This window comes from Salminus brasiliensis, chromosome 7 (assembly GCF_030463535.1).
Source record: "Salminus brasiliensis chromosome 7, fSalBra1.hap2, whole genome shotgun sequence".
NCBI classification, from domain to species: Eukaryota; Metazoa; Chordata; class Actinopteri; order Characiformes; family Bryconidae; genus Salminus; species Salminus brasiliensis.
This window is the reverse complement of record NC_132884.1, coordinates 23,291,501-23,315,899: the sequence shown is the minus strand read 5'-3', so window position 1 is coordinate 23,315,899 and position 24,399 is coordinate 23,291,501. Positions and strand designations below refer to the sequence as shown.

The following is a 24,399-nucleotide window of genomic DNA, read 5'->3' as shown; positions in this document are numbered from 1 at the left end:
CACAAGCAGCTCATAAAATATTACACTTATTATTTGAACAAGGCGACTTCGGCTTTACAGTGCTTGTTTACATGCCCTTAACACTTATTTGACAGGCAGTCATCGATTAGCCTTGATTTGCCAATTATCTTTGGTGCCATGAGCAGAAAGAGCAAGCAGATCTTGAGTAAAGGCCAGAGGATTCCACCTACACCGCCGAGTGCCTAATAAGTGTGTCCGCCCCTCAGCACAGGAAGGAGAGGTCACTCTTTCGGCAGCCCGTCTGGCAGCACGGGTTGTTCCTCAGGGAGTTTAGATCTCGTGCAAACAGGTCTAATCCTTCGCTCTCACTCAGGTCCGGAGGGCTGTTCTGCTCTCCAATAGGAAACTCTGTAAAACACAACACGGATACCGACGTCAGACACGCTAGGCTCTTTGACTGAACCCTGTATAATGAGTTCTACTGTCTACTAGCAACATACTAGTTCCAGTGCAAACAGTGCTCAGTGACCGCGTATACAGTACTGTGCGAAAGGCACCAAAGCAAAGGGAAAATCGGGTCTCTGTCCATCTTAGCATCTTAGCAGAGTGTGCATTTGCCAGTGAAACAATGCCAGTATAACATGCAGACAAACACTAACCAGTATGTTCAAATCCACCAGATACTGGATGATGTACTGAACTACAACTAATAGCTTAATAGGTCAGACATTTAATTAAGACTCATGATAACAGGTTATAATATTAACATTAATAACTACATTTGATTATTCAACTAAAACCAGCAGAAGGACTGAGGTGAGCGAGAGGCTCCAACCCATCTCTCACTAAAACCCCTCCTGACCCCCTGCTGGCTCCACCTCAGGCTTTCTCTATTGATTATACACTGTAGGCCCAAATGTCATGGACACCCCTTCCAATGAATGCATTATAATTTAGGTTGCACTTAAGTTGCACAACTTGTCTAGTCACTGTAGAGAAGTACTGCCAATAGAATAGGACTCTCTGGAGCAGATAAACATGAATCTGTTAGCACCATGCTGCCTAATGCCAGGTGTGGGCTAGAGGGGTATAAAGCCTCAGCATTGAGCTGTGGAGCAGTGCAACTGTGTTCTCTGGAATGATGGCTGGTGCTCCATCCAATACTTCTGGGATGAGTTGAGGAGTTTGGATGAGGTGGTGGTGGTGGTGGTGATCATCCAACCTCCTGAGATCACTAAGGCTCTTGTCATTGAATGCAGTCAAATCCACAGCAATGCTACACAATCTAGTAGAAATCCCTCCCTGGACAGTAGAGGCAGTTACTCCAATAAAACCAGGATAAACTCTTTTTAATACATTTTGGTTTCAGAAGAAACAATGAAAGAACAGGTGTCCAAACACTTTTGTCCATATAATGTATTTGTAATAACCTGACTGATCAACAGAAAACATAAGCTGGTAAGCATCGTCCAACCACTCAATCCACTGTGCGGTAAAATGCATAAATGGGTAAATCTATTACACCATTAGGAGAGTTTAAAACATCATTTTCAAGGTCCAGACTCCAGAGTTGTCTCGAAAGATTATTTAATTATAGTACAGAGACAGTCCAGCAACACAGCGAGATGTATCTATTAGTAATGCATATTAGCAGCATGCACTGCTCTCCAGGATGAAGCAGGTCTGCCTTTAGTAATAACTCTGTCTAATTGTTCAGGCCTGGGTTCTGTTCCTGTCATCAGGATCCATCAAGAGCAGATGAATCACAACTCGCTGCAGGATCTGCTCAGAGCTGTGACTATAACATCTGTCTCATTTACTGGAAGGGATTCAATCAGTGAGGTACAGTAAAACACATTCGAAGAAAGGTTGGGATGTGGCAGTTGAAGCAGTTGACGGATCAGTGATCTTTCACTGATGTTGTGTACGCTGGCAATAGTATATCAGCGATACTGAACCTACCTGTGAGGATTATGTAGCTCACAAGTAAAAGGGGTTTGAATTCAACAGGCTTGCTTTTGTGGTTTCTGCCACTGTGACCCCGTTTACACCTGGTCACATCATGTGACTAGTATCTGGATTGTATCCTGATAAGATTTTAGTCACATGGATTTACACTTAGTGAAATCTACACAGTAGTCGAATGCTTCTCCGGCTAGTCAGACTGAAATCCGATCGCTGTGTGGGACAGAATGTGGAAATTATCCAGTTCTGTGCAATTATTAATGATGTTTTGACTGTATTGGGAGGTGTTTGGTCATCAAATTCGTCTTGGAGGGACTAAATTAGGGACAAACCTTCTGAACTGGTTTGAGTGATCGGATTTGTATCTGGGTTAAATCCAGGGTTTTGGGTGTTGACTTGGCCTTTGGCCTTATACAGATAAAAGTGGTCCATCAAGTGACCAGTGTCTGTATGACCGCCTGTATCTGTACAAAACTACTGCCACTGGTTTTGGATGTGCCATGGATTGTATATTTATCCAGAAACCACAGAAGCATCAGACATCTAAATTTAAGAGGAAATTGTCAACATTTGATTTGTCATTATTAAGCTGTTAAGTGTTGTTAAGTTAAGCCACAATGGGTGTCAACTCATTCAAGCCCCAAGCGGACCTCCCATTACTTAGCTTGCTACAGGGTATGTAGAAATAACAGCAATGGAAATGTCTTGCTTGTTCAGCCTGTGAAGAACAGTAAAACAGTATTACCATTCATATTGTCCTCACAGTGGCATGACTTACCTCCCATGTTCTCTGGAGTCAGCAGCCTCCTCCACCTGGACCCTCCGCAGGTGTAGACCACAGCCCGGATGAACTCCCGGCCACAGAGCTTGACCACTTTGGCGTCCATCTGCGCCTGTGATACACTACAGACAGCCCATAGCAGCATCAAGGGCAACAGAGGTAACGGAGAACGCAGTGCTTTCATGGTGGATCCCTCAGTTTCCTTCCTTTCCCTCTCGTGTTTTTTCCTGTAATGCAGTCTTGAAGGCTGGAGCTTGGTGTCTGAAAGATGCTCTAAGGTGTGCTCCCTATATATACACCTCCTGTTCAAGCTCCACCCTGCACACAGAGTCCCTTTCGGCCAAACCAATTTATACTGCCAGTTATCTCTAATGACAGGATGTGTGTCTCGAAAAAAGGCATTCTCGACAGGTAGTAAAGTGCTTTACTGCCCCAATCTCGAATCAGATTACATCCTTTTGGGACAGGGCCTTGTCTCCTGACCGCTCCAGTATAATGGTTTGATTGCAGTGATATTCTCTATAATGCAAAGCTAATCAAGTCAAACGTGGAGCAGCACAGCTCCCCTCCCAACAAAATAGACATCCAATATCTGCTGATCTGACCAACAAATTATGTTTTCTAAAAGCAGCTGAACTACAAATAAAGAGTGCAAATGATCATGATCACAATAATATGACCCATTATGGCTTTTCTGTCAGAACATCGGCTCCCTCGAGATGGTTAATATGGCCCCAACAAAAAGCACAGAGCGATATAATTCTTTGCATGATGTCAAAACCCCATTGAAAAGTTAGGAGCAACATTAAGGAAGTGCACTGCTTAAATCCTTAAACTGCAGATCTTTTACTCAGTAACTGTATAATTTGCTGACTAGTAAGATACTATATGTCAGTTATGTGCTAAACTATGCAGTTACGAGAGTAAGGAATATGGAAAAATGCTGTTTACGGTCAAACTAGTATGAAAACAGTGCCATAAGCCATCTTTATTCACACACATTTTGTAAATAAACACAGTTAAAGCTATTCCACAAGATCTGGGGCATGGCAAAGTCAGTGAGATTGAAGTAAGACAGGGATGTGTTACATAGAAAAGCAATACACTGGATAGACCATATGCCAAACATAAGCAAAAGTACATCTAGTGTCCATTTACTCCCAGAACTGCTGTTCTTGTAAAGCTGCAGACTGTATTTGCTCAAAGACTCTGACTTTACTCTTCAGCACTAAACTGTTTGATTTGCACTAAAGGACTCAGATTAAGGACCTCTCAGACAGGTCATGGATTATAACAGTTCCCATAATGACAGCCATTTGCAGAGGTGTGATGGGGTGTTGATGGCATGGATGGGTTGTAGTCTGAGGTTCTGGTAATCAGACTTTCATAGCCTCTCCATTAACTTTCAGTGTGTTGCTGCCATAAAAGCCATGTCATGTAGAGATCATACGGCTCTAGCAACTGGCAGGTCTTTTTCCAAAAAATGCTGAACGATAGTTCAAGATTTTTGATCTTATTACTATATAGTTAGTCAAAAATGGGTCAGCTGTCCATATAAATAGTTGTTTAAGCAGTTTTGCTATGATTGTTGAAAAATAATGGACAGCTAAGAGTATCCGTACATTGCAGGTCCTTGATGACCCCCTCTCACTGCTTTGTCATGGTTTTACCACATTTTCCTAAAAATTAATTGTTTCTCACACATTCACCACTACTGTCCATACACCTCCTATAGTGGCTGGATCTTTCCCAACACAAGTCCTCTGTGCTCTGTGCAATCTGGTGATTGTGTTCTTCCAAAAATATATATCCTGGCTTGTGTATCTGGCCTATACATGTAACATTTCTCAGTTTGAGACAGCTTTAAGGGTATTAGAAGATTATTTATTAACTTAGCACCTTATTAGCGTATTTAACCTACTATATTGGGAATAATTTCACTTTAAAATCATTGAAGTTAAAATGGCTAGAAATATGTTGAATAATTGTATGACTAATAATGACCTTATATTATTCTAAGATGATCTCACTTGACAAGATACTTTTTTGTGTTGTGAATGACATCACCTGAACTTCAGCCCCTAAGCCCACTGTTTAATGAGTAATATGGCATCATCCTGTTGGCATGTCAAGGTACTTTTGTAGTTACCCACCAAAGAGAACAGAATATCCAGCTGCTACACATTAGTGTACAGTGTACAGAGTTAGGTACTAAACAGAAATATTGCATTAAACATTTTTTTACACTTTCTCCATTTTCACAGGCTCAAAAATGAACAAACTAACAATCATAAATAGAGGGATTCTTTTTTTTAATACTATATCATTATTTTTGGTGATAGAGAGGTCCATAGATCTGTACTGTGAAGTGCTGTGATCAGTTTTGCAGCATTTGAATGAATCTGAGCAGAAAGTGTAGCCCTATACACTCGTCTGCTACTCCTAACGGCAGTCATATCATCAATAGTTCCACTGGCAACCATACATGCTCATGCCATACCAGTGCCTCCGCCATGTCTGACAGATGATGAGGTATGCTTTAGATCATGAACCCTTTCTTTCTCCATACTTTAGCAAATCTTGGTTTCATCTGTCCAATCTTTGGTTTTATTTTCTCAGTGTAATCTGACATTTCAGTTCTGTTTCCAGTGGTTTGCATCTTTAAGTAACAATTCTGTATGTAAATGTATAAAGGCGTCTTTACATTGCAGACTCTGACAATGGTAAGCCAGATATGCCAATGATATCTCTTCAGGAGTGTTCTTGACTAGGGTTTTGAGTGGCACTGACTAGGACTAGGGCACTGACACTCTGATCTATGGCCTGCCAGTTTGAATCCTGGTGCTTGCCATCAGCAGCCAGAGCCTGAGATAGCAGAATTGGCTGTGCTCACTCTCTGGGTGGGTAGACAGCACGTTCTCCACACATCACTACTAGTACAACGGGCGTCAAATTCACCCTCCTTGTGTTGAGTGGACTGGGCTACATTTCTACACTTCAGTTTAGATGTTAGCTCCATTGTGGGGATGTACAGAGTCACAATTACAAAAGCAACCATAAGAAAAGTTAATGAGCTATTTTAAAAGTTATAGACGTTCCCAGTGACGTATTTTGGTTCAGGCATATTGGCAACTTTATTCTGCCGTCAGCAAGAACTGTATTTGGCAGGTGGACCTCTTTTGGAAATACGTTTATCCTACTCCTACAAGAAAACGAAATGTTCTTCCAGACGTGGCCAGTCGAGTATAATCTCATTGTTATTCTGAAATGGAGTCCCTGAGTCTGATGGATAACAAACATTACTGTCACAAGGATGATGGAGTATAGCAGACAGCCCAACAGCCTGATCCCCAGCCAGCACCCATCCCAGCTCTTTCTCACAGCTGGCTGGCCAGCGTGGACCTAATGATGTCCTCCAATATGTTTACCTGCCAAGAGGAGAGGAGAGGAGGATGCATGTCAGTAACAGAGAAACATATAAAAGTTGATCAGATGTGCAGAATGAAAAAGTGTGCTTGTCAAACCTAACCTGCGTGCCTGCTTCCACTGCAAGGTTCTCCAGCTTGTAGATGCTGACCTGGCCCTTACTGTCTCCAACCAGGACACAGTCTGTCTCACTGGCGAACAGCAGAGAGGTCAGCTTCACCCCCGGACTGGCCATACTTACAATAGTTGGATCCAGACTGCAAGAGGAAAAGCACAGGATGCAGGAATAGATAACCAACGCATTGTACTGAGCATGTGCGTAAGGACCACAGACACTGGGGGACTCTATTCTACACATTTACAGTAGGTTTTAATCCAGTTTAATAAACTAGATTTTTTTAAGTGTCACACAGACCATGAAACATATCAAGAAATTCACAAATTGGCATAAGCCAATGAAGTCATTTGATCAGCCAAAACATGTCTACTATTTAAAGGTTGCTTCCTTAGTTCACGAAGGATATTGTTGCTGTCACAAAAACTTTATATCTCCATTTTTGCCATTTTCCAATTTAAAATAATTTTAATATTGCAATTGGAAAATAAACAGTCCAAAATGAACAACTGAAACAAAATTGCTTCTTTTGCTTCTCCGGTAAAGTTGCCATTTTAGAGATACAAGATTTTGCATGACATTAAACACATGCTAGGCTAACAAACACTGGATTTAGACTGTAACAAATCTCAAATAATCAAATCAAATCATAGTATATACACACCCAAAAATGCATCCAGATCTTTTTGTTGGTTTCACATAGACAAATCGATGTGGCCCTGCTCACAGCTGGCATTTTAAATGCGTCTCCTGTGATCACTTCTGATCGGATTTCTCACATTATTTCCACAGAGGAAGGGCATGACGCACATAAATATACCAATATAATTCTACTAATAATACCAGTAATAACAACAATATCAGACATGAGTGTCATCCTTATCCATTTATGCTCACCTAATTCTTGTGGATGCTGTTATTTTGTATTTACTGTCTGGGGCAGTTACTAGTACTTTGCTGTTGGAATCACATAAAGACTCTTTGGTGTTCACACTACAAGAATATGCATCTCTGACCACCTCTGAATGTGGTTTAAGTGATGTTACACCTGTATGTTCTGCTGGCCACTTGTGATCGGCTTATCCAGAACGCATCTTAACAGGGCCTTTGACAGTATGACCTACTTTAGTCTATATATAAGCAAATAATATACTTCACCTCAGAGCTGAATAGTGGGGCAACCATTTTTAAACCAACAAAATATGTGATGATATATGTGACATCACCAATTGTGCCTAGGATATGACCAGGAAGAGCTGCTAACATTTTTAATTAAAGGTAAATTAAAGAGCTGCGTGCACAAGTAAATAAATAGAGAAAGCTCCCAGCTCCTTACATGCTGGCTCCCAAGTTCCAGATTTCCAATCTTCCCTCATTTACTGCCCCAAACACAGTGGCCCACCGTGGGGACCACATCACATCATGGACAGCCTTCTGTGTGGAAGTAAAGCCCAGCACAGGTGTGAAAAGATCCTGCCTCCAAAGCTGAATGGTCCAGTCAGCTGAACAGCTTAGGAAGACATCTGGACAGAAAGGTGACCATGTGACCTTGTAGATGGGACCCTAAAAAATTGAGAATGAGTGCATATAGAATTACAATAAGAAACAAGTATAGTAACTGCTGAGGCACAACTTGAATTAAGCCTACTTTGTGCGCCGTGTAAGTGTCCAGGAACTGCTCGTTGTATGAACAGGAGCACTTGTGAATATGGCCCTCTTCTGTTCCAGTCAAGTAGATATTTGAATTCTGATGAAGAAAAAGATGGAACAACAGTGACAGTTTGTTCAGATGGTGCTTCATTTAACTGCAAATTTAGTTTAAGTGTGTGATGCAGAGCGAAGCTGCTAACGTTACGGTGAAAATCGAAACACAGCCCAGGTGCCTGACGAGAGATCAGAGCCTCGCGTTTCCTGTCTCTCTCTCCCAACTGTTTCTTGTCATTCCTCATCCTCTTCAGCTTCATCAGATCTAAATCAAATAGAGGCACACATAAGAGGCATACACAGCTAAAGTAAGCTGCTATCAAGCATGACATGAGCATTGAATTTTGAGTCTATTTTGTAAACTGTAAATGGTGTGCTGTCTTAGCCAGGTCACCCTTGAAAAAGAGAGTAGATCCTTAATAAGGGACCTCCTGGTTCAATACGGGTTAAAATAAATAGACATTAGTACAAAATATACTCCTGTGATGTTTAACTGATGACAAACTGCTCATCCGCCTGTTTGCCACATGCTGGTTTGCTGGTATAAAACAAGTGGAGTTAAGAAATAACTGAAGCCCCCTCTACCTAATCTCCTTAACCCACCACCCTGTCACCTACCTTTTAACCCTGTCATCTATCAATCATTCCTCCACATGTCAGAGGAGAGACTGCCTTCCAACCACAAAGCAGAAGCCACTTGAACTCCAGCTCAAAAAACCCTCCAAGTTCTCCCCTCTCTCTTACAGTGTTCTGCCAAATAATCATTAGCTGAAGGCATCGTCCAAACTATCAAAGCTTGTGCTAGCCTAATTTGTGCTGTTCCCACCACCATCCCTGCCCTGCACATTTCACAGTGATGCACAAAAATCACTATGTGTATGGTCTGTTCTGAAACTTTACCAATATTTACATATTACATCACACTTATTAATTATAATAAAGTGAGAAAATGTACATACTGTTTATTAGATTAGTAACAAGCAGCAAGTCAGTGATCAATTACTGACTTCCTAAGGCGTAGTAAGGGCTCCTCCTGAGTAATGTTCCTCCTGAACATCTTAAAAAAAAGTAATTTCTTGAACTGAAGAAATCTATGATATTAATCCTACATAGGGACCTCTACTACACAGAGAATCTTGGCCTGTGGCTATTATAAATGGTCACAAAAAAAACACATTACCAACACAGTCAAGGCATTTGTGGAATAGCCACTTGCAGACCCTTCCATCTGCAGCCACAGAGATCAGCGTCTCTCCTTTACTTTCTCCTGATAGTCCCCGCTCGTAATTTATCCACTTCACCTGCCACACTGGTCCCATGTGTTTGTGGGCACAATGACTGCAAAATAGTACAGAAAAAGGTCAATACTAGGTTCATCCAAGTTATTCCTTATATTTGGAATCCAGGCTGTAACAGTAAACATACTAGTTGAGTCCAAAGGCATAGGCGTTCATGGGAAACAGGAAATACTTTTGGCTAAAGCACTGTGTGCTTTAAATCCATGTGGAAGTATAGAGAGTATACACAGGTTTTTGATATGTGTACCATAATAATACACTGCCAAAGTCCATTTTAACCACCACAGTGTCGTTTTCACTCTAGATCAAGAAAATGACAAAAGAGCTCATAGTGCCACCTGCTGTCGATGATTGGTGTTTTCTCACTGCACTGAACATTGTAGACAGCGATGCTGCCATCATGCATGCCCACTGCCAACTGACTGGCATTATTGGCTGAGAAATCCAATGCTGTGACAGCATTGTCGCAGTGAAAGATCCGCTCAGGCCACTGTAACAAAGATATACACACACACACACAGAAGAGTTACATTGCTAATTTATAGTTACAATTTGAGATTCTGATAAGTTCAGATATTTCCACCACTTTAACCGGATGTAAATCATACTGTAGGGTTCTTCAGAGACCAGCAGCAGACAAGTCCAGATTTCTGATCTTTGAAGTCAAACTGTCCATATCCCACAGCCAGAAGGTCCTACAGCAGAACATAAGACAAACAGATGTGCATCATATTGGCTTAGTCAAATACTATATTTATCCACTGGCCTTTCGTAGATATACAGATTATGATGTTTTATATCGCTCATAATAAAAATGGGTAGCTTTACAGGAATGGAAAGACCAAGAACAGTGCAAACAATGTATGAGGTGAAGTGTAATTACTGGATTTGTCTTGTTCCAGACCATGCAGCTGACACTGCGACCCATGGTGAGCTCACAGCTGAAGGCCCAGAGGTGCCTCAGAGCTGGGCTTAGAGAGCTTTCCTCCAGATCCCCTTTCTCAGCCTCTCTCAGAATATCTGGATCTACACCGAAATGAATTGAACATAACATTCCAAATCTGATGTAGCTGAGTCACCACCATGATCAAAATGCATCCTCAAAATGCATCAATGTATTTTGACCTATGCATCTTGCCCTGATCATTACCTGTCAGTACTGGAAGTAATCTGTAGGCAGCGAGTTTGGGCTGGTAGATGTTCTCCAGAACTGTCCTCTCCATAACCACCAGATCCTGCTGGAATTTTTCAGCCTGCAGGATCAGCTCTGGGTCAAGCTTGTCTTCCACTTCAACCACAAAGGGCATCATCTCTATTCTGGAGCCGGTGGTACTGGCTAAATGCAGATGGTGGGCGGATATCAGTAGATTTCTGGGTACTAGGAGCAATCCTTAAGTTTATCAGGTTAGCTATCAAGTGAACAGTGTCATGTTTACCTATGCTGGTGGCATGAACTCCCGACATGGTTCTGTCTAGAACTCTGGATGAATTTATGCGTTGACTGCGGGAGACCCCTTGAATACTGGGCCTTCCTCCATCTGAATAATTGCCTGGCACTTGGGCCACATTGCCACTCGCATACGAGTCATACATGTCCCAAATGGTGGCTGTGCTATCTGCAGATCATTTTAAAAGTACTTACATTTCACACAGATCTTTCTGGTTTCAAATATAAAAGCTGAAAAGTCAATAGCCATTGTAACTTGCCTTTATCCACCATGGTAATGCTGTCAGTTTGGATCTCCTTAGCTTTAGGTGCTCCGTTAAATGTCTGCATTGAGCGTTCAGCATATTTATCATTGCCCAGTCTGCTTTTGCAAAGTTCTGTATAAGCAACATTCCTCTCCCTTCAGGCACAAAAAGGAAATACTTTAGATATGACAATTACAGCTATTTCTGTAAAAAGCTAAATGGTCAAATGAAGGGATAAGCGGTAAACCATAATTTATTGCAAACTCATCCACGATGTTTGCCAGAAATAAAACCTGTGAAAAAAAACAATATTGCAATTCTGGGTCAGCACTTATGTAGTTTCAAGATTCTGACATTGACCAATGATTTCTTATTTGATGTTTGTTACATTTCTGAGGCCAATGGGATCCATTGTTATAATACCTATAAAATAATATATACCTGTGAACAATTCTGTGGTTTAAAAACATATCATGTAAAACATGCTTAGACTCTCTTAAGACCTTTCCCAAGAACAAATTGATGGCCCAATCTTTTCCTGTTTCTGCAATAATCTGTATCTTAAAAAATACAGTGAAGGATTTTATGAGCTCATACTTCACTACTTCGGCTTCATCTGAGTCTACGGACACAGACACCGCAGGTATGTCCAGCAGCCAGATGGTCTCTATCTCAGTGAGGTAGCAATCCACCACGCTGTCGAGCATGTGCTCCCTAATCTGTTCCTTCACCTCCTCTTTCTGATCCTGGACGTCTTAATGAAACAAACACAATAATTCATATGAAAAGGGCATTCGAATGCACTACGATTAGTATGGTTTTTAAAAAAGTAAAAAAAACATGTTTTGAACTGAAAATCTTAACAGTTCGAGAAACAGGTGCAAACCTGAAAGACCAATTACGGTGTCTCTTTTCGAAGACGGATCCTCAATTTCATCAGTCATTGATTCTGTCGTAGATTGGCTGGATCTAGACACAGAGCTGCTGCCAAGAAACGACCTAAAATGACAGAACGTCTGTCCTCATCCACATAGCACTTCCCTCAACATATTCAACACTGACAAAAAGGACGTGAACACTGAGGGATTTGCACAAAAGGAAAATATACCTGTCAGGTTAAATTATTTAACGTTGTTCTCTTGCTTTCTTTAAAACAATACCTTGTGAAGGGTGCCGCAAAGCTTGCATTGGTGGTTTGGAAAGCTGTGGATAAAAAGTCTGAGATGGTCCCTGCTGATGTGTCATGGGGTGCAAAGATTTTGTTCTGTTTGATTTGGACTGTTCCTGGTTCTGGTTGATACAGAGGCTGAGGAGTGACGTCCTTCCCTGTTTCATCCAAAACCTAAAAAGAAGGATAGGAATAATAGATGTCAGGGCATGTTCAGTAGTGGCTGGGTTAATACAGCGCAGTCACTGCGGTAAATTTAGTGTTGGGCAATATATGGTCTACAGTGGCATACCATGATATTACACACTGTGATATTTATTTAGCAATGAACCCACTATATCCATCTCAGATTGAGCACACTTTCTCATTAAATATCAAGGCCTGTTTCCATGTTCTTTAAAAACTCATATATATAATTCATACATGGTATCCAGAAACTGACTTTGAGTAGAAATATATATTAAACATATAAGACATTAAAACAAGAAGTCAGGTTTGACATTCTCTAAGCATTTTCCTGAGCAGAAGCATCCATAAAGCTGCCTGACACCTTTATAAGCCTTTCATTACAACCAAACTAAACCTATAATATAAATTACAATTATTTTATACTATATTATTATTTAAATTTGTTGTCAAAACAGTTACTAAGGTAAAAGTACCTCAAATAAACAAACAAAAAAAAGCTTTTATGAGAACTGGTTCATGTTGGAATAAGCTCTTATTGTTGTTTCCATAGTTATTGTCAGTTGTGAAAGTTTGTTTAGGTGTCATGTAGCTTTGTAAACACTGCCCTTCGGTAAAGTGTTACCAGCACTCTTTTAGCATAAAGTGGCAACATTAGGGAATGACTTTCATTAACCATATTACTGTTACTGTGAGTCCTAACAATAACATCCAGCACTGATAAAGGGTTGTTACCTGTACAATGTGTTTTGGGGTTTGAGTGGAGCTCTTATCCAGGACTTTACTATCTCCTGCTAAACTGAAGCTCTTTCGGCTCACAGACGCATTGACACTTCTTGTATGTGCGGCGCTCAGATTTGGCTTATGTATTCCAGATGCAGACTGATTCATCCTCCCTGAAGACCTGAGAGGAAGAGAGATACTTGACCACACAGGAAAACGACTAACCCATAGTTAAATGGCACTCAGGAAACTACACTATATGGACAAATGTATTTGGACACCTGCTCATTCACTTTCTTCTGAAATCAAGGGTATTAAAAAGAGTTGTATCCTGTTTTTGTTGGAGTAACTGTCTCTACTGTCCAGGGATGTCTTTCTACTAGATGTTGGAGCATTGCAGTGAGGATTTGATTGCATTTAGCTGTGCTAGTGAGGTCAGGATGCTGAAATATGTCCATCCCACCTAATCCCCAACTCCAAAGTATTGGATAGGGGCACCGTCCATCATTCCAGAGAACCCCAGTTCACATGCTGGGGGCTTTACACCCCTCTATCCCACGCCTGGCATTAGGCATAGTACCAATAGGTTCGAGTGTATCTGCTCCAATTCTCTAGATACAAGGGGCAGACAAGTTGTGTGTGTGTCAGCAAATGTGCAATTTAAAGTAGCTGCATGCATTCTTTAAAAGGGTGTCCACAAACATTTGAACATACAGTGCAAGTCAAGAATATTGAGAAGAGCCCTGAGATCTGTGGCTGCTTATTAATGACTGATATTGGTGCTAGCTAACCGCTAGCTTGCGGCTAATGTTCGTAAATCTTAACAAGAATGTTATGATAGCGCAGTAACTTACGTGGGTACTTTTAAGGTGGGTCTGGTTTGCTTCGGCGTGGTGTTCGACATATCTCATATCAATGAAAACCAAACAGTACTAAACTGAACAAGACAGGAAACGCTGCTGTCACTCACACCTGCTCTGACACTGTTTACTGTAACCATGGTAACAAGCAACCCCCCTCCCCCTCCCCCTCACCCACCTCCCACCTCCACTTCGGTGGTTAAAGGTCCAGCGTTTCTCCATCAAAAACTAATAATAATAATAGTTTGATAGGAATGATCTCACAATGACCAACACCAATATATTTTAGAAACAGAAACATTTTTATTTTTAAATATTTAGAAAACATTTGATGCAACGATACAGTACTAGCTGCAGGTTGCAAATCCAAGTCCAGAAAGTAAAAATCCACTCCGACTTTTTGTTCGGAGAAAAATCCCGGGACGGTCCTGGGGTGGATTTTTACTTCCTGGACCCGGATTTGTCACCGTAGTTGTTTTTAATACGCGTAAACGTTTGTTTATGCAAGCCGAAGCATATAGCTAGCTACTTTTCCAAAACATTTATATTTTATTTATTTTATGCTTAGTAATTTAGCATGCGCTCTTATCCAGAGTAACTTATAAAGGGAGCTGTACCGTGGATAAATACATACATATGAAAATATGCGCTCAGAAATAAAAACATGTTTAGACTCCTGACCGCTAGGTGGCAGAGTTCATTCTGTGAGGTAAAAACACTCCAATGCGCGATTCGCCCGAATGAGACTGTGTTTAGCTGGCGCTGTCATGTGTAAATGTATCTGTAACACACAAACGCCTGATTTCTGTTTGATTAGTGGAGATTTGTCCAGATGAATTTGAGCTAAAACACTGTTTTCTTCACGGTGAGTTTCTTTGGGCGGTGTTTCAGTTTGCTGACCTGCCTTTTGCTTCAGTACAGGCTGCATGAAGAGTGGCTACCTGACAGAGCTAGCACTAACTCCTCATAGCAGGTTTACTTTACTCTCTGTGTGACTGATCTCCTTCCCCTAAAACTTACTTTCTGAGACTTTTTGGATTATGGATTATGGATGGATTAATTAATTCACACAGTCCACAGTCTATAGTACAGCGATTCGAGCCCTCTCATCATTTACTGACCTTGAACTTATGCTGTGTGTATCTGAAAGCGGTAGTGTTAAGATCACCATTTCTAAAGAGAAGAGAGATGTAGAATTTTATCTGATCTCTGTCTGTGTTTGGTGCAAATGTATGATGATCGTTTTTCTGATGTTGGCTTTTCGTGTATTTTGGATGGTCATCAGTAAGGATGCAGCGATACCACCTTTCCCATTCCGTTACCGATACCAGATACCGAGTACCGATAGCGATACAGAGGACTGATACCGATACCAACTCTGACTTTAATACTTGATAAATGGCTCTAAATCCTGATATTTATAGTGTTCCACATTTTTATTGAGAAAACAACAGGGTTGTGTAAACATTGGGTTCATTACAAAGTATGCAAACAAATGCGTAAAAAATTGTAGGGTGTCAGTAAGCTTCATGGTATCGGTGCTCTCTATTACCGATACCGATACTGTGTGTAAGTGTCAGTATCGGCGCAGATACCGATACTGTGTGTAAGTGCCAGTATCGGCGCAGATACCGATACTGTGTGTAAGTGCCAGTATCGGCGCAGATACCGATACTGTGTGTAAGTGCCAGTATCGGCGCAGATACCGATACTGTGTGTATGTGCCAGTATCGGCGCAGATACCGATACTGTGTGTATGTGTCAGTATCGTCGCAGATACCGATACTGTGTGTATGTGCCAGTATCGTCGCAGATACCGATACGGTAGAGGTGCAACACAATTATCAGGGCTGAAAGATTTGGACTAAATCTACCTGGAATAGCATTACAGAGAAATGCTACATCTGTTTATTAGGTTTGCAGATGCAGCTAAAATGAATTCAGTGCAGATATTATAACACAATATCTCATCATTATCTGGCTCTTCCAGAGGGCAACTATAACATCATCAAATATCAATTAAAATATAAAAATCTTAACATCTGTCTGATGGCAGATTTTTTTCTAAGTGATTATCTGCTGATACCAATATGATTCCAATATCAGTTTGCATCTTTAGTTACTGTATTAATATTACAAAGTTTTGCTGATTGTTATAAACCTACATTAGACTCAACCTTGAAGTGCTTTTGATTGAATTTGAGACCAGCTCTGCTGATTGTATTCTCTGAAGTTCTAAATTTCAGTATTACTTCTGTTTCCCCTTTTAAGAGTTTTCCAAAACAGAAGAGTTCGCAATGGAGGTGCTGAGACATCTCTGTCACCACAAACTACGCGCCTTGCTGCCCAGAGCCCTAGGCAGAGCATGCAGGCGAAGCCACCACTGCACACCACAGTCTTCTCCCCCAGTCCATACCACCTCCAAACCAGTCGCCCCGACTCCTCTGGTATCACGTCTTTTCCAGCCCTCAAACCTCCGTGAAGGCCAGGAAGCAGGGGACATGACTTGCCGCAGCCAGAGACTGATGCTGCAGGCAGGCCTCATTCACTTATCTAGCCCAGGCTGCTTCCACTACCTCCCTGCTACCCTACGTTCCATGGAGAAGTTGGTGAGGCTAATCGATGAGGAGATGCAAGCCATTGGTGGGCAGAAAGTGGACATGCCAGCACTGTGTGGGGCAGAGCTGTGGAATCGCAGTGGGCGCTGGGAACTCATGGGGAAGGAGATGTTCAGGCTTCAGGATCGGCATAAGGTCAACTACTGTCTCGGACCAACACACGAAGAGGCCGTGACAGAGCTGATTGCCTCGCAGAGTTCACTCTCCTACAGACAGCTACCGCTGCTTCTATACCAGGTAATTAGGATGTTTTTCAGTCTCTTATATGATTGCTTGTTCTACCTTTAAAGTTAGAATACATCAGTTATGGATGATGTGTCTATCATTGTGAAACCCATTTATTAATCTCTCGCTACAGCACCCATTTGTAGAGACCATCCAGCACCTAGTTAGGCTGATCTTTCCATCATTAGCTTATATTTCTTTAAGTATATTCAGGTTCACTGGTGTAACATATCCAACCCACATTTATTCTGAAATCAAGGGTACTAATCAGATGTTTGTTTCCTCTTCATGTACGACTGTTGGCAGTGCTTTTCTGTGAATATTATACAAGCTGTTTTGGATATTTAAGAAAATGAGAATTAGGTGCACTCTAAAATAGCTGATTACACTGATTAGGTGTCTGAATACTTTTGGACATAGTGGAGTAAACATTTTTGGTACTTAAGAAAGAAATTTTCATGTTGTTCTTTTGCACAGTACTGTATGTTATCTTCTTGTAGTTTAATGTTGTCTGAACCTGATGTTTGGCATTGAACATGATTTTCAGGTGACCCGGAAGTTTCGTGACGAGCAGAAGCCTAAGTTTGGACTGCTACGTGGCCGAGAATTCTACATGAAGGACATGTACTCGTTTGATGTGAGCGAGGAGGCTTCTCTTCACACGTATCACTCCGTGTTACATGCATACAAGCGTCTTTTGGACAGACTAGGTCTGATGTGGGTACAAGTGCAGGCTGATACAGGCAACATCGGAGGAACACTCTCCCATGAGTTTCATCTGCCAGCTGATATAGGAGAAGACCGTTTGCTTATGTGTCAGAATTGTGACTTCTCTGCAAACGTTGAAACCGTGGAGCCTGGGCAAACTGACTGCCCCCAGTGCCATACAGGCCCTCTGACTGAGTCAAAAGGCATTGAGGTGGGACATACTTTCTACCTTGGCACCAAATATTCCCAAGTGTTCAATGCCACATTTACCAATGCTCAGAACAAGCCTTTAGTGGCAGAGATGGGCTGTTTTGGCCTTGGTGTTACCCGAATCCTTGCTGCCTCCATTGAGGTACTTTCCAATGAAGATTCCATTCGCTGGCCTAGGCTGCTTGCTCCTTATCAGGTCTGCATCCTTCCCCCTAAAAAGGGCAGCAAGGCCAGTGAAGCTATCCACCTGGCTGAGGAACTCGCTGAACACTTAGGAAATCGTTTACCTAATCTAAAAGGAGAGGTGGTCCTGGATGATAGAACCCAGCTGACACTTGGAAAACGGTTAAAGGATGCTAACCAGCTAGGCTACCCCTATGTCGTGGTGGTAGGGCAGAAGGCCAGGGAGGAGCAGCCTGTGTTTGAGGTGGTGTGTCAGCAAAGTGGGGAGACCCTGTTCCTCACCAGAGATGGTCTTCTAGACCTTTTGAGTGGAGTGGAAACAATTTAACATAATGAAATTGAGTTATACAGGTGGACTTTGTGGAAGCACGACACATTATGGATGAGCTGGTTGTGCACATAATGATATGTGTCATAGATATTATGAAGGTGTTGCTTTGTGCTTGTATTATTTTTTAATAAATATGTTCTCTTTATGACATTGCCTACTGTCTTTCTGTTTTATTTTAGAAAAGATAAAAAAGGTTTTGAGATTGTGATTACGGCATAGTGGTGTTTTTTCCAATATATTTCATCAGATGATATTATGCATTAAATCTCAGTGTATTATGATGAATGGACCAATAGAAATGTATACAATGACATGGAATAAAATCTTTACATTGACTTCTGATAAAAATTAGGGGGTTTTCACCTTTCTTCTGTAAATTTGCCATTTTGGAGATGCTCTGTTAATACTATGTTAATACTCTGATTATATATATACTAAAAATATATATTAATAAAAAAAAATTACATTTAATATTTATATATATTTTAAATATTATTGTGATCATCAACAACAACAACAACAATAATAATAGCAATAATAATAATAATAATAATAATAATAATAATACTAGTCTTTGAGTGCTCGTCTCTCAGCTCCAGACCTGATGGGGCGGTGTGGAGCTCTAGTGCGAGGAGCCGCTGAAGTGCTGGGGTAGAGTAAGTTAGTGCTAGCTAGGCGTGTTCACGTGTTTACACTCTGTAGTGTTTATAATTTGCGTTATAAATGTACATACATATCTTTATAACTTCACAGTGTACCTAAATACATTAGTGTATGTTTCCACCCAGCTGGTGTAATAAAGTGCGGTTTATAGTGGAGTAAATCCTCCAGAGGCTCGTAATGGCTCAGTCAGACGACAGCGACGATGGCATGGATGCGTTTATGGACAAATTTCGGACACAGAAATACAAAAACGCGTTTAATGAGAGCAACTGGGAGGAGGTAAGAGTACACTCACTGTTTCCCCCCTCGCTTTGTTTTAGTCGAGAGTGAAACGAATGTCATCTCATGAAAACATTAGCTAGCTACTGTGTTATGTTACAGGAGTTTGATAAAGTGCCCATGTTCATGAAGACTGCTCCAAAAGAGATAGACCCACTGAAGAACCCTGATCTTGCCTGCATTCAGTCCATTATACATGATGATGACAGACCACCAGAAGGTATCACACTCCTAGACCTTGACTAGTGATTGTATCTGCTTTCAGTGTACTGTAGTGAACTGATCCCAGGTTTCTTCCACAGAGCAAGCGAAGAGTCTGAAGGATGAAGGCAATGAGTACTTTAAGGAAAAGGACTATAAGAAGGCGATAGTGACCTACACAGCGGGACTGAAAAAGAACTGTTCAGACTCTGACCTGAATGCCATCCTCTACACTAACCGTGCAGCAGCCCATTTTTATCTAGGTAAGGACCCAGTCTCACCTGTAGCATTTTAAATCCAGTGACGTCTACAGTGGAGTCTGTCAGGGCGTGAGAAATATTGGGCAGTAATTAAACAGTCACTTCTTGAAGACGATGTGTTTGAAGCAGGAAAATGGTCATGTGTAAAGATGTGAGTGTCTTTTACAAAGGTTGAAATTCTAATGGCTAGATGACTGGGTCAGAGCATCCCCAAAACACCAGGCAGGTCTTGTGGGGGTGTTCCCGGTATGCAGTGATCAGTGCTCCTAAGGTTCATTGATGCAATCAATGGAGGCCCCACCCTCACAACTCCCAATCTTGTTGCCAGACCACAGAACGCCTTCAGAGGTCTCATGGAGTCCATGTCTGGAATGCTCAGATCTGTTGTGGCAGCACAAGGGGAACCTACTCGATATTTGATCGGTGTGAACAGTCATACACAATACAACTAGCAGTGAAATGATTTGGTGGCTGTCACACAACAAACAAGATATGTTGGATAAAATAAAAATATAAAAAAGTGGAGATTTAGAGGAATCAAAGTGTGCAATGTAGGAGATCGAGATGATAATATTAAGGACTCCACCCACCCAATGCCAATGCCTGTTCTCACAGCTGCCCAGCGGCAGAAGGTACAGAAGCTTGAAGAGCAGAACCAGTCGGTTCAGAGACAGCTTCTATCCTCAAGCAGTTAGGGTGCTGAACGAACAATAGCTTGTGGACTGTGGACCTCATCTGTATTATCACACCTCCTCCTCATACAACACACTCTGCACCCTGCACTTACTACTGGAGACCCTATGCTCAGTCACACTACAGCCACAGAGACTTTTCCCTACCCACACTACACCTGAATTCATACCCATCCAGTGGCTTTTACCAGTGCAGTATTGTAAATAGAGAGTATGTATAGTGTGTGTGTATGTATAGTATAAGTTAATGTGTAAAAATTCAGTATTTCTATTTTGCAACTCACATTTACACCTGTGTGATGTGACATGACAATAAAGGTGATTTGAATATTAGGATATGGAAGTGATATATAGTTTTGTGAAATGTGCAGAACTGTGTGTGCAACACCATTTGTTTTCTTGGACAGGTCACGTTTGACCAATGTTAGATATTAAATTGGAGTATCCAGCGATTCCTTAGGCACTGTAGCACTTACAAACATTTTTTATGAAACAGTCATTCTGAATTATGTGTAACTAAGTTGGATGTTTTCTTATTTTTCTACAGGAAATATGCGTTCGGCATTGAATGATGCCACTGCTGCAAAAAAGCTGAAACCCGACCATATAAAAGCCATCATCAGAGGTGAACGACACAGCATTATACATGTTTTGCTTGTGGGTTGCTGTAAAAACTGCAATACTGCTACATTTTAAATGTTAGTTCAGCTGAGTACAGCTAAGTACCTGTGAAATATTTGTGTAGGGGCCCAGTGCTGGATGGAACTGCGTAACTATGCAGATGCGTTGCAGTGGTGTGATGAGGGCCTCAGGATATTGCCCACCGATAAGAAACTGCAGGAGCTCAGGGCCACAGCAGACAAACAGAAGGTAGGCTGAGCTTAGACTGGCTTATAGGATCATGAACTGTATCACAGTTCCATACTAATGAATACTGACTCAATCATGTATCTTGTGTATCTATATTTTAGAGGGCAGCAGAAAGAGATTCCAGGAAGGCCAAAGCTAAAGAGAAAAAGGAGCGCTCTGAGCGAGATGCATTGCTAGCTACTATTAAGGTAAGAGTAAAGCCTTCTTTTGCTTAATGCATTATGCATTCATAATGCCTCCCAGTAGTCCAAACTGATTCACGTGCTTCTTGGAGTAGGAGCGTGGCATCAGACTTCTGAAGCCTGAGCAGCGTCGGCGTAGATGCTCTGACAGTGAGGATGATGATGATGGAGCTGAGGGATCTACAGCAGCCATGGCAGAGTTGCATTTGGATGGTCTCAGCACGCAGGAGGCCACAGGTGCGCAGGTGTATCTGGACGAGCAGGGCATTCTCCACTGGCCAGTGCTGTTCCTGTACCCAGAGTACAGGCAGACTGACTTCATCTCAGCCTTCCGTGAAAACTCCAGGTATGCTCTTCAGCTCTACATACTATTTAGTGTTCATGGTTAGGGTGTCCACTTTATTATGGCTTGTTTTGATGACAACAAATGAGGATTGCTTTTCTGTCATATAAAAGGGTAGAAATTCTATATGGAGAATTTTGTCATATTTCAAACCATGTCTCTTCTCTTTTTTCTTATAAACACAAATACGGTCTCAGGTTAGATAAAGATATGTGTGTCTGAAAAGGGACAAGATGTGGTGGTTTGCACTGACCTATTCTGTGTATGCTTCCACATGTGGCTTTTAATCTGTTGTTCAGCTTCATAGATCACTTGGCGGTCATGTTTGGAGAGGAACTTCCTCCTTGGGACACGGACAGAAAATATCATCCTCAGAATCTTCAGGTTAGTTAAACATACTGAATCTCCATAAATGTTGAAAGTGTGAACATGGTGATTACTTTGACTTTAAGGCTAAGTTCACATTACAATACAGTCACATTTTTTACCTTAAGGATTTGTCATGATTTTCACATGTCAAATCATTTCAAATCAATTTGAATCACTTTCATATGAACATATGTTTAATATGTTCACTGTTCATATGTCTTAGATCTATTTTGTGGCCATGCGACATAAATGACAGTCCGAACTAGGGCATTTCAGCATTTCACTTTTTTTGCCTGTACATAGCACAAAGTGCTGTTGGTGACTTAGTCCTTACCTTTGCCGGGCAGTTTTTTTCTAGTCACACAAAACCAGGCTCCGATCTCTATGAATGAGGAGAGATCAAAATAGTGTAAACTGAAGGTAAAATTATTGTTTAATATTATATCATATTATAAATCACTGATTAAAATCTGATTAATAGTTGGTAGCATTTGGCTCAGTAATGCCAAAAAAGGTCATCTTCACATGGCTTCCTCATCACATGTAGACTCTCCTCTGCCTGCGGCTCTTTTTGTAGAAGGACGGGACTTAATCAGTAAACAGACACAAACAGAGCATTAGTTATTAGTTATGAGTTGTATTTTTTATAATTTTAACGTATTTACCTGCAATTCCTTGTCCAATTCCTTGCGCTATACAAATAAATTTGACTTTGACTTTCCTCCTGTTGTCTTCGTAGCTGTTTTTTGAAGACCACGAGAAAGGACACCTCTATGAAGTGGATCTTGCAAAGTCTCTTCTTAGTGTCCTTCAGCACTCAAGGTATTGACAGCAATTTTTTTCAATGCAAATTCATTGATTTGATTATTTGTAGAAAGCTCATTAAAAAGCCCTTATTTGATTGGTTACTTTGTTTCCGTTAGGTGCTCTGTGAAAGAAGGAACACCTAGCTTCATTGTCCTGGTGAAAGAGTCTCCGTTCTGTAAACAATTTCTATCAGATAAGAAAGTCCATAGACTGAAATGAAGACTGGATGGAAGATGGAAGGACATATTGGTCATTGACTAAGCACATGTGCCAAGTACTCTTAAAGAAGTTTACTGCATGTGTGGATGCAGTAATGTTTTAATAATGGGTATAAGACGGTATTCCCCAAGAAACTTTGACTCACCATAGGACTGGAAACTATTTACTGTGGTCTGTGAGTGTCCACATGCAGCCTGCAGACCAAAAGACATCACTTTATGTAAAACACACTGACTGGTGAATCACAGTTCTCAAGAAAAGGTTCTATTAACTTTTCTGTCACACCAGTATTTTCCAATAAATGCCATTCAACAGAACATTTTTTTCATTTTTTATTAGGTTGGTTCTCTAAAATGAAAAATAAAATGTGATGGAAACATTGAACAACTTATGAATAAATGCTGAAAAAATAATTATAAAAAGGTTTGGAAAGTGTGATGTAAACATTTTTAGAAAATGGGTGGATCGGGCCATACTTGAGTGAGTACAGGAATGCAGCTCACCTCTGTAGTAACTTCATCAACAGTAATTCCTGAGGTGTGTAAAAGGCTAAATATGAACCCAATGTAGAGATGTGGTTTGATTGTAAATGATTCAGATTAGGCAGAGGGGTAGAAAATATTTAGTAGCATAATTACATTAACATGCTTACTAGCAGAGAAGTAAACACTACTGTTCACCTTAAAATAGCATTAAAAGAAGCAGATTTGTGTGTGTATTTAAGATTTATTAAAACCATGTATGTTTATCCTTATGCAGCAAAATAAAACAAGAAGCGGATAAACCAAGCTACAGAATGGCTTGGCAGGTGTTATTAAATCATCACAGACATTTAAGGTACCCATTATCATCCATTGCTTGGTTTAATGTATTGGTACTCTATATGTGCCATCATATAATTTACTGCATCAGTACTAGATTTTGTGGGGTTTTTTTGTTTGTTTTTTTGTGTGTCACTATCATCTTGTTTATTGCCCATCCTTAAACCCCTCTTAAAATATGAAAGTACGACATTTAAACTAGTATTTAAAGCTACTCTAGAATGGGGAAACTTACCTTGGCATAGTCTCCCAATCCCACAATTTAATTTTTTTTTTTTTTTATATATATATTTTGTTTAGGTGCCTATTAGTAATAGGACTACAATATGGTTTTAGGGTTCAATGAAGGTCAATTTTAAAAATAATACAAAAAAATGGATATTGGAAATTGTGTTTTTTATTTCACATTTACAGCAAATTATAGTTATTATATACATTTTGTGTTTTTGTTTTACCCATTTTCTTCCCAATTTAGGTCGCCAATTGCCAGCCTGTATGTATTCTCCCCCTATCGCATGGAAAGCTCCTAATACTAGTGT

At 40.8% G+C, this 24,399-nt stretch overlaps 4 protein-coding genes across 4 annotated transcripts; 2 read left to right on the top strand and 2 right to left on the bottom strand.

Annotated features, from left to right (window-relative positions):
* Positions 1–221: 221 nt before the first annotated feature.
* Positions 222–3,035, bottom strand: insl5a (insulin-like 5a). The gene is made up of 2 exons (XM_072683011.1): positions 2,705–3,035; positions 222–369 (listed from the first exon to the last, which is right to left on the bottom strand). The coding sequence occupies exons 1-2, from the start codon at positions 2,889–2,891 to the stop codon at positions 224–226; spliced, it is 333 nt and encodes a 110-aa protein (XP_072539112.1). The 5' UTR covers positions 2,892–3,035; the 3' UTR covers positions 222–223.
* A 673-nt stretch (positions 3,036–3,708) lies between these two features.
* On the bottom strand, positions 3,709–13,992 carry dnai4 (dynein axonemal intermediate chain 4). Its single transcript, XM_072684228.1, has 17 exons — positions 13,874–13,992; positions 13,032–13,200; positions 12,103–12,284; positions 11,829–11,941; positions 11,540–11,696; positions 10,954–11,097; positions 10,687–10,862; positions 10,401–10,586; positions 10,134–10,276; positions 9,859–9,945; positions 9,589–9,740; positions 9,133–9,290; positions 8,099–8,217; positions 7,897–7,995; positions 7,585–7,811; positions 6,237–6,390; positions 3,709–6,135 (listed from the first exon to the last, which is right to left on the bottom strand). Exons 1-17 carry the CDS (start codon positions 13,921–13,923, stop codon positions 6,085–6,087), a joined length of 2,367 nt encoding a protein of 788 aa, XP_072540329.1. The 5' UTR covers positions 13,924–13,992; the 3' UTR covers positions 3,709–6,084.
* Positions 13,993–14,631: 639 nt separating this feature from the next.
* On the top strand, positions 14,632–18,299 carry pars2 (prolyl-tRNA synthetase 2, mitochondrial). The gene is made up of 3 exons (XM_072683010.1): positions 14,632–14,744; positions 16,151–16,734; positions 17,270–18,299. Exons 2-3 carry the CDS (start codon positions 16,177–16,179, stop codon positions 18,149–18,151), a joined length of 1,440 nt encoding a protein of 479 aa, XP_072539111.1. The 5' UTR covers positions 14,632–14,744; positions 16,151–16,176; the 3' UTR covers positions 18,152–18,299.
* Positions 18,300–18,807: 508 nt separating this feature from the next.
* ttc4 (tetratricopeptide repeat domain 4) lies at positions 18,808–23,356 on the top strand. Its single transcript, XM_072683009.1, has 10 exons — positions 18,808–19,096; positions 19,199–19,316; positions 19,399–19,560; positions 20,797–20,874; positions 20,995–21,119; positions 21,221–21,307; positions 21,397–21,647; positions 21,944–22,028; positions 22,753–22,835; positions 22,937–23,356. The coding sequence occupies exons 1-10, from the start codon at positions 18,995–18,997 to the stop codon at positions 23,037–23,039; spliced, it is 1,194 nt and encodes a 397-aa protein (XP_072539110.1). The 5' UTR covers positions 18,808–18,994; the 3' UTR covers positions 23,040–23,356.
* Positions 23,357–24,399: the final 1,043 nt, after the last annotated feature.

Coding starts and splice junctions, on each gene's coding strand:
- insl5a (XM_072683011.1), bottom strand. CDS start 2,891: ATGAAAGCACTGCGTTCTCCGTTACCTCTGTTGCCCTTGATGCTGCTA. Junction 370..2,704: donor GACTCCAGAGAACATGGGAG/GTAAGTCATGCC, acceptor TGTGTTTTACAG/AGTTTCCTATTGGAGAGCAG.
- dnai4 (XM_072684228.1), bottom strand. CDS start 13,923: ATGTCGAACACCACGCCGAAGCAAACCAGACCCACCTTAAAAGTACCC. Junction 9,741..9,858: donor GGTCTCTGAAGAACCCTACA/GTATGATTTACA, acceptor TCTTTGTTACAG/TGGCCTGAGCGGATCTTTCA. Junction 6,136..6,236: donor CAGTGGAAGCAGGCACGCAG/GTTAGGTTTGAC, acceptor TCCTCTTGGCAG/GTAAACATATTGGAGGACAT.
- pars2 (XM_072683010.1), top strand. CDS start 16,177: ATGGAGGTGCTGAGACATCTCTGTCACCACAAACTACGCGCCTTGCTG. Junction 16,735..17,269: donor TACCGCTGCTTCTATACCAG/GTAATTAGGATG, acceptor CATGATTTTCAG/GTGACCCGGAAGTTTCGTGA.
- ttc4 (XM_072683009.1), top strand. CDS start 18,995: ATGGCTCAGTCAGACGACAGCGACGATGGCATGGATGCGTTTATGGAC. Junction 19,561..20,796: donor AGCAGCCCATTTTTATCTAG/GTAAGGACCCAG, acceptor ATTTTTCTACAG/GAAATATGCGTTCGGCATTG. Junction 21,648..21,943: donor GCCTTCCGTGAAAACTCCAG/GTATGCTCTTCA, acceptor TCTGTTGTTCAG/CTTCATAGATCACTTGGCGG.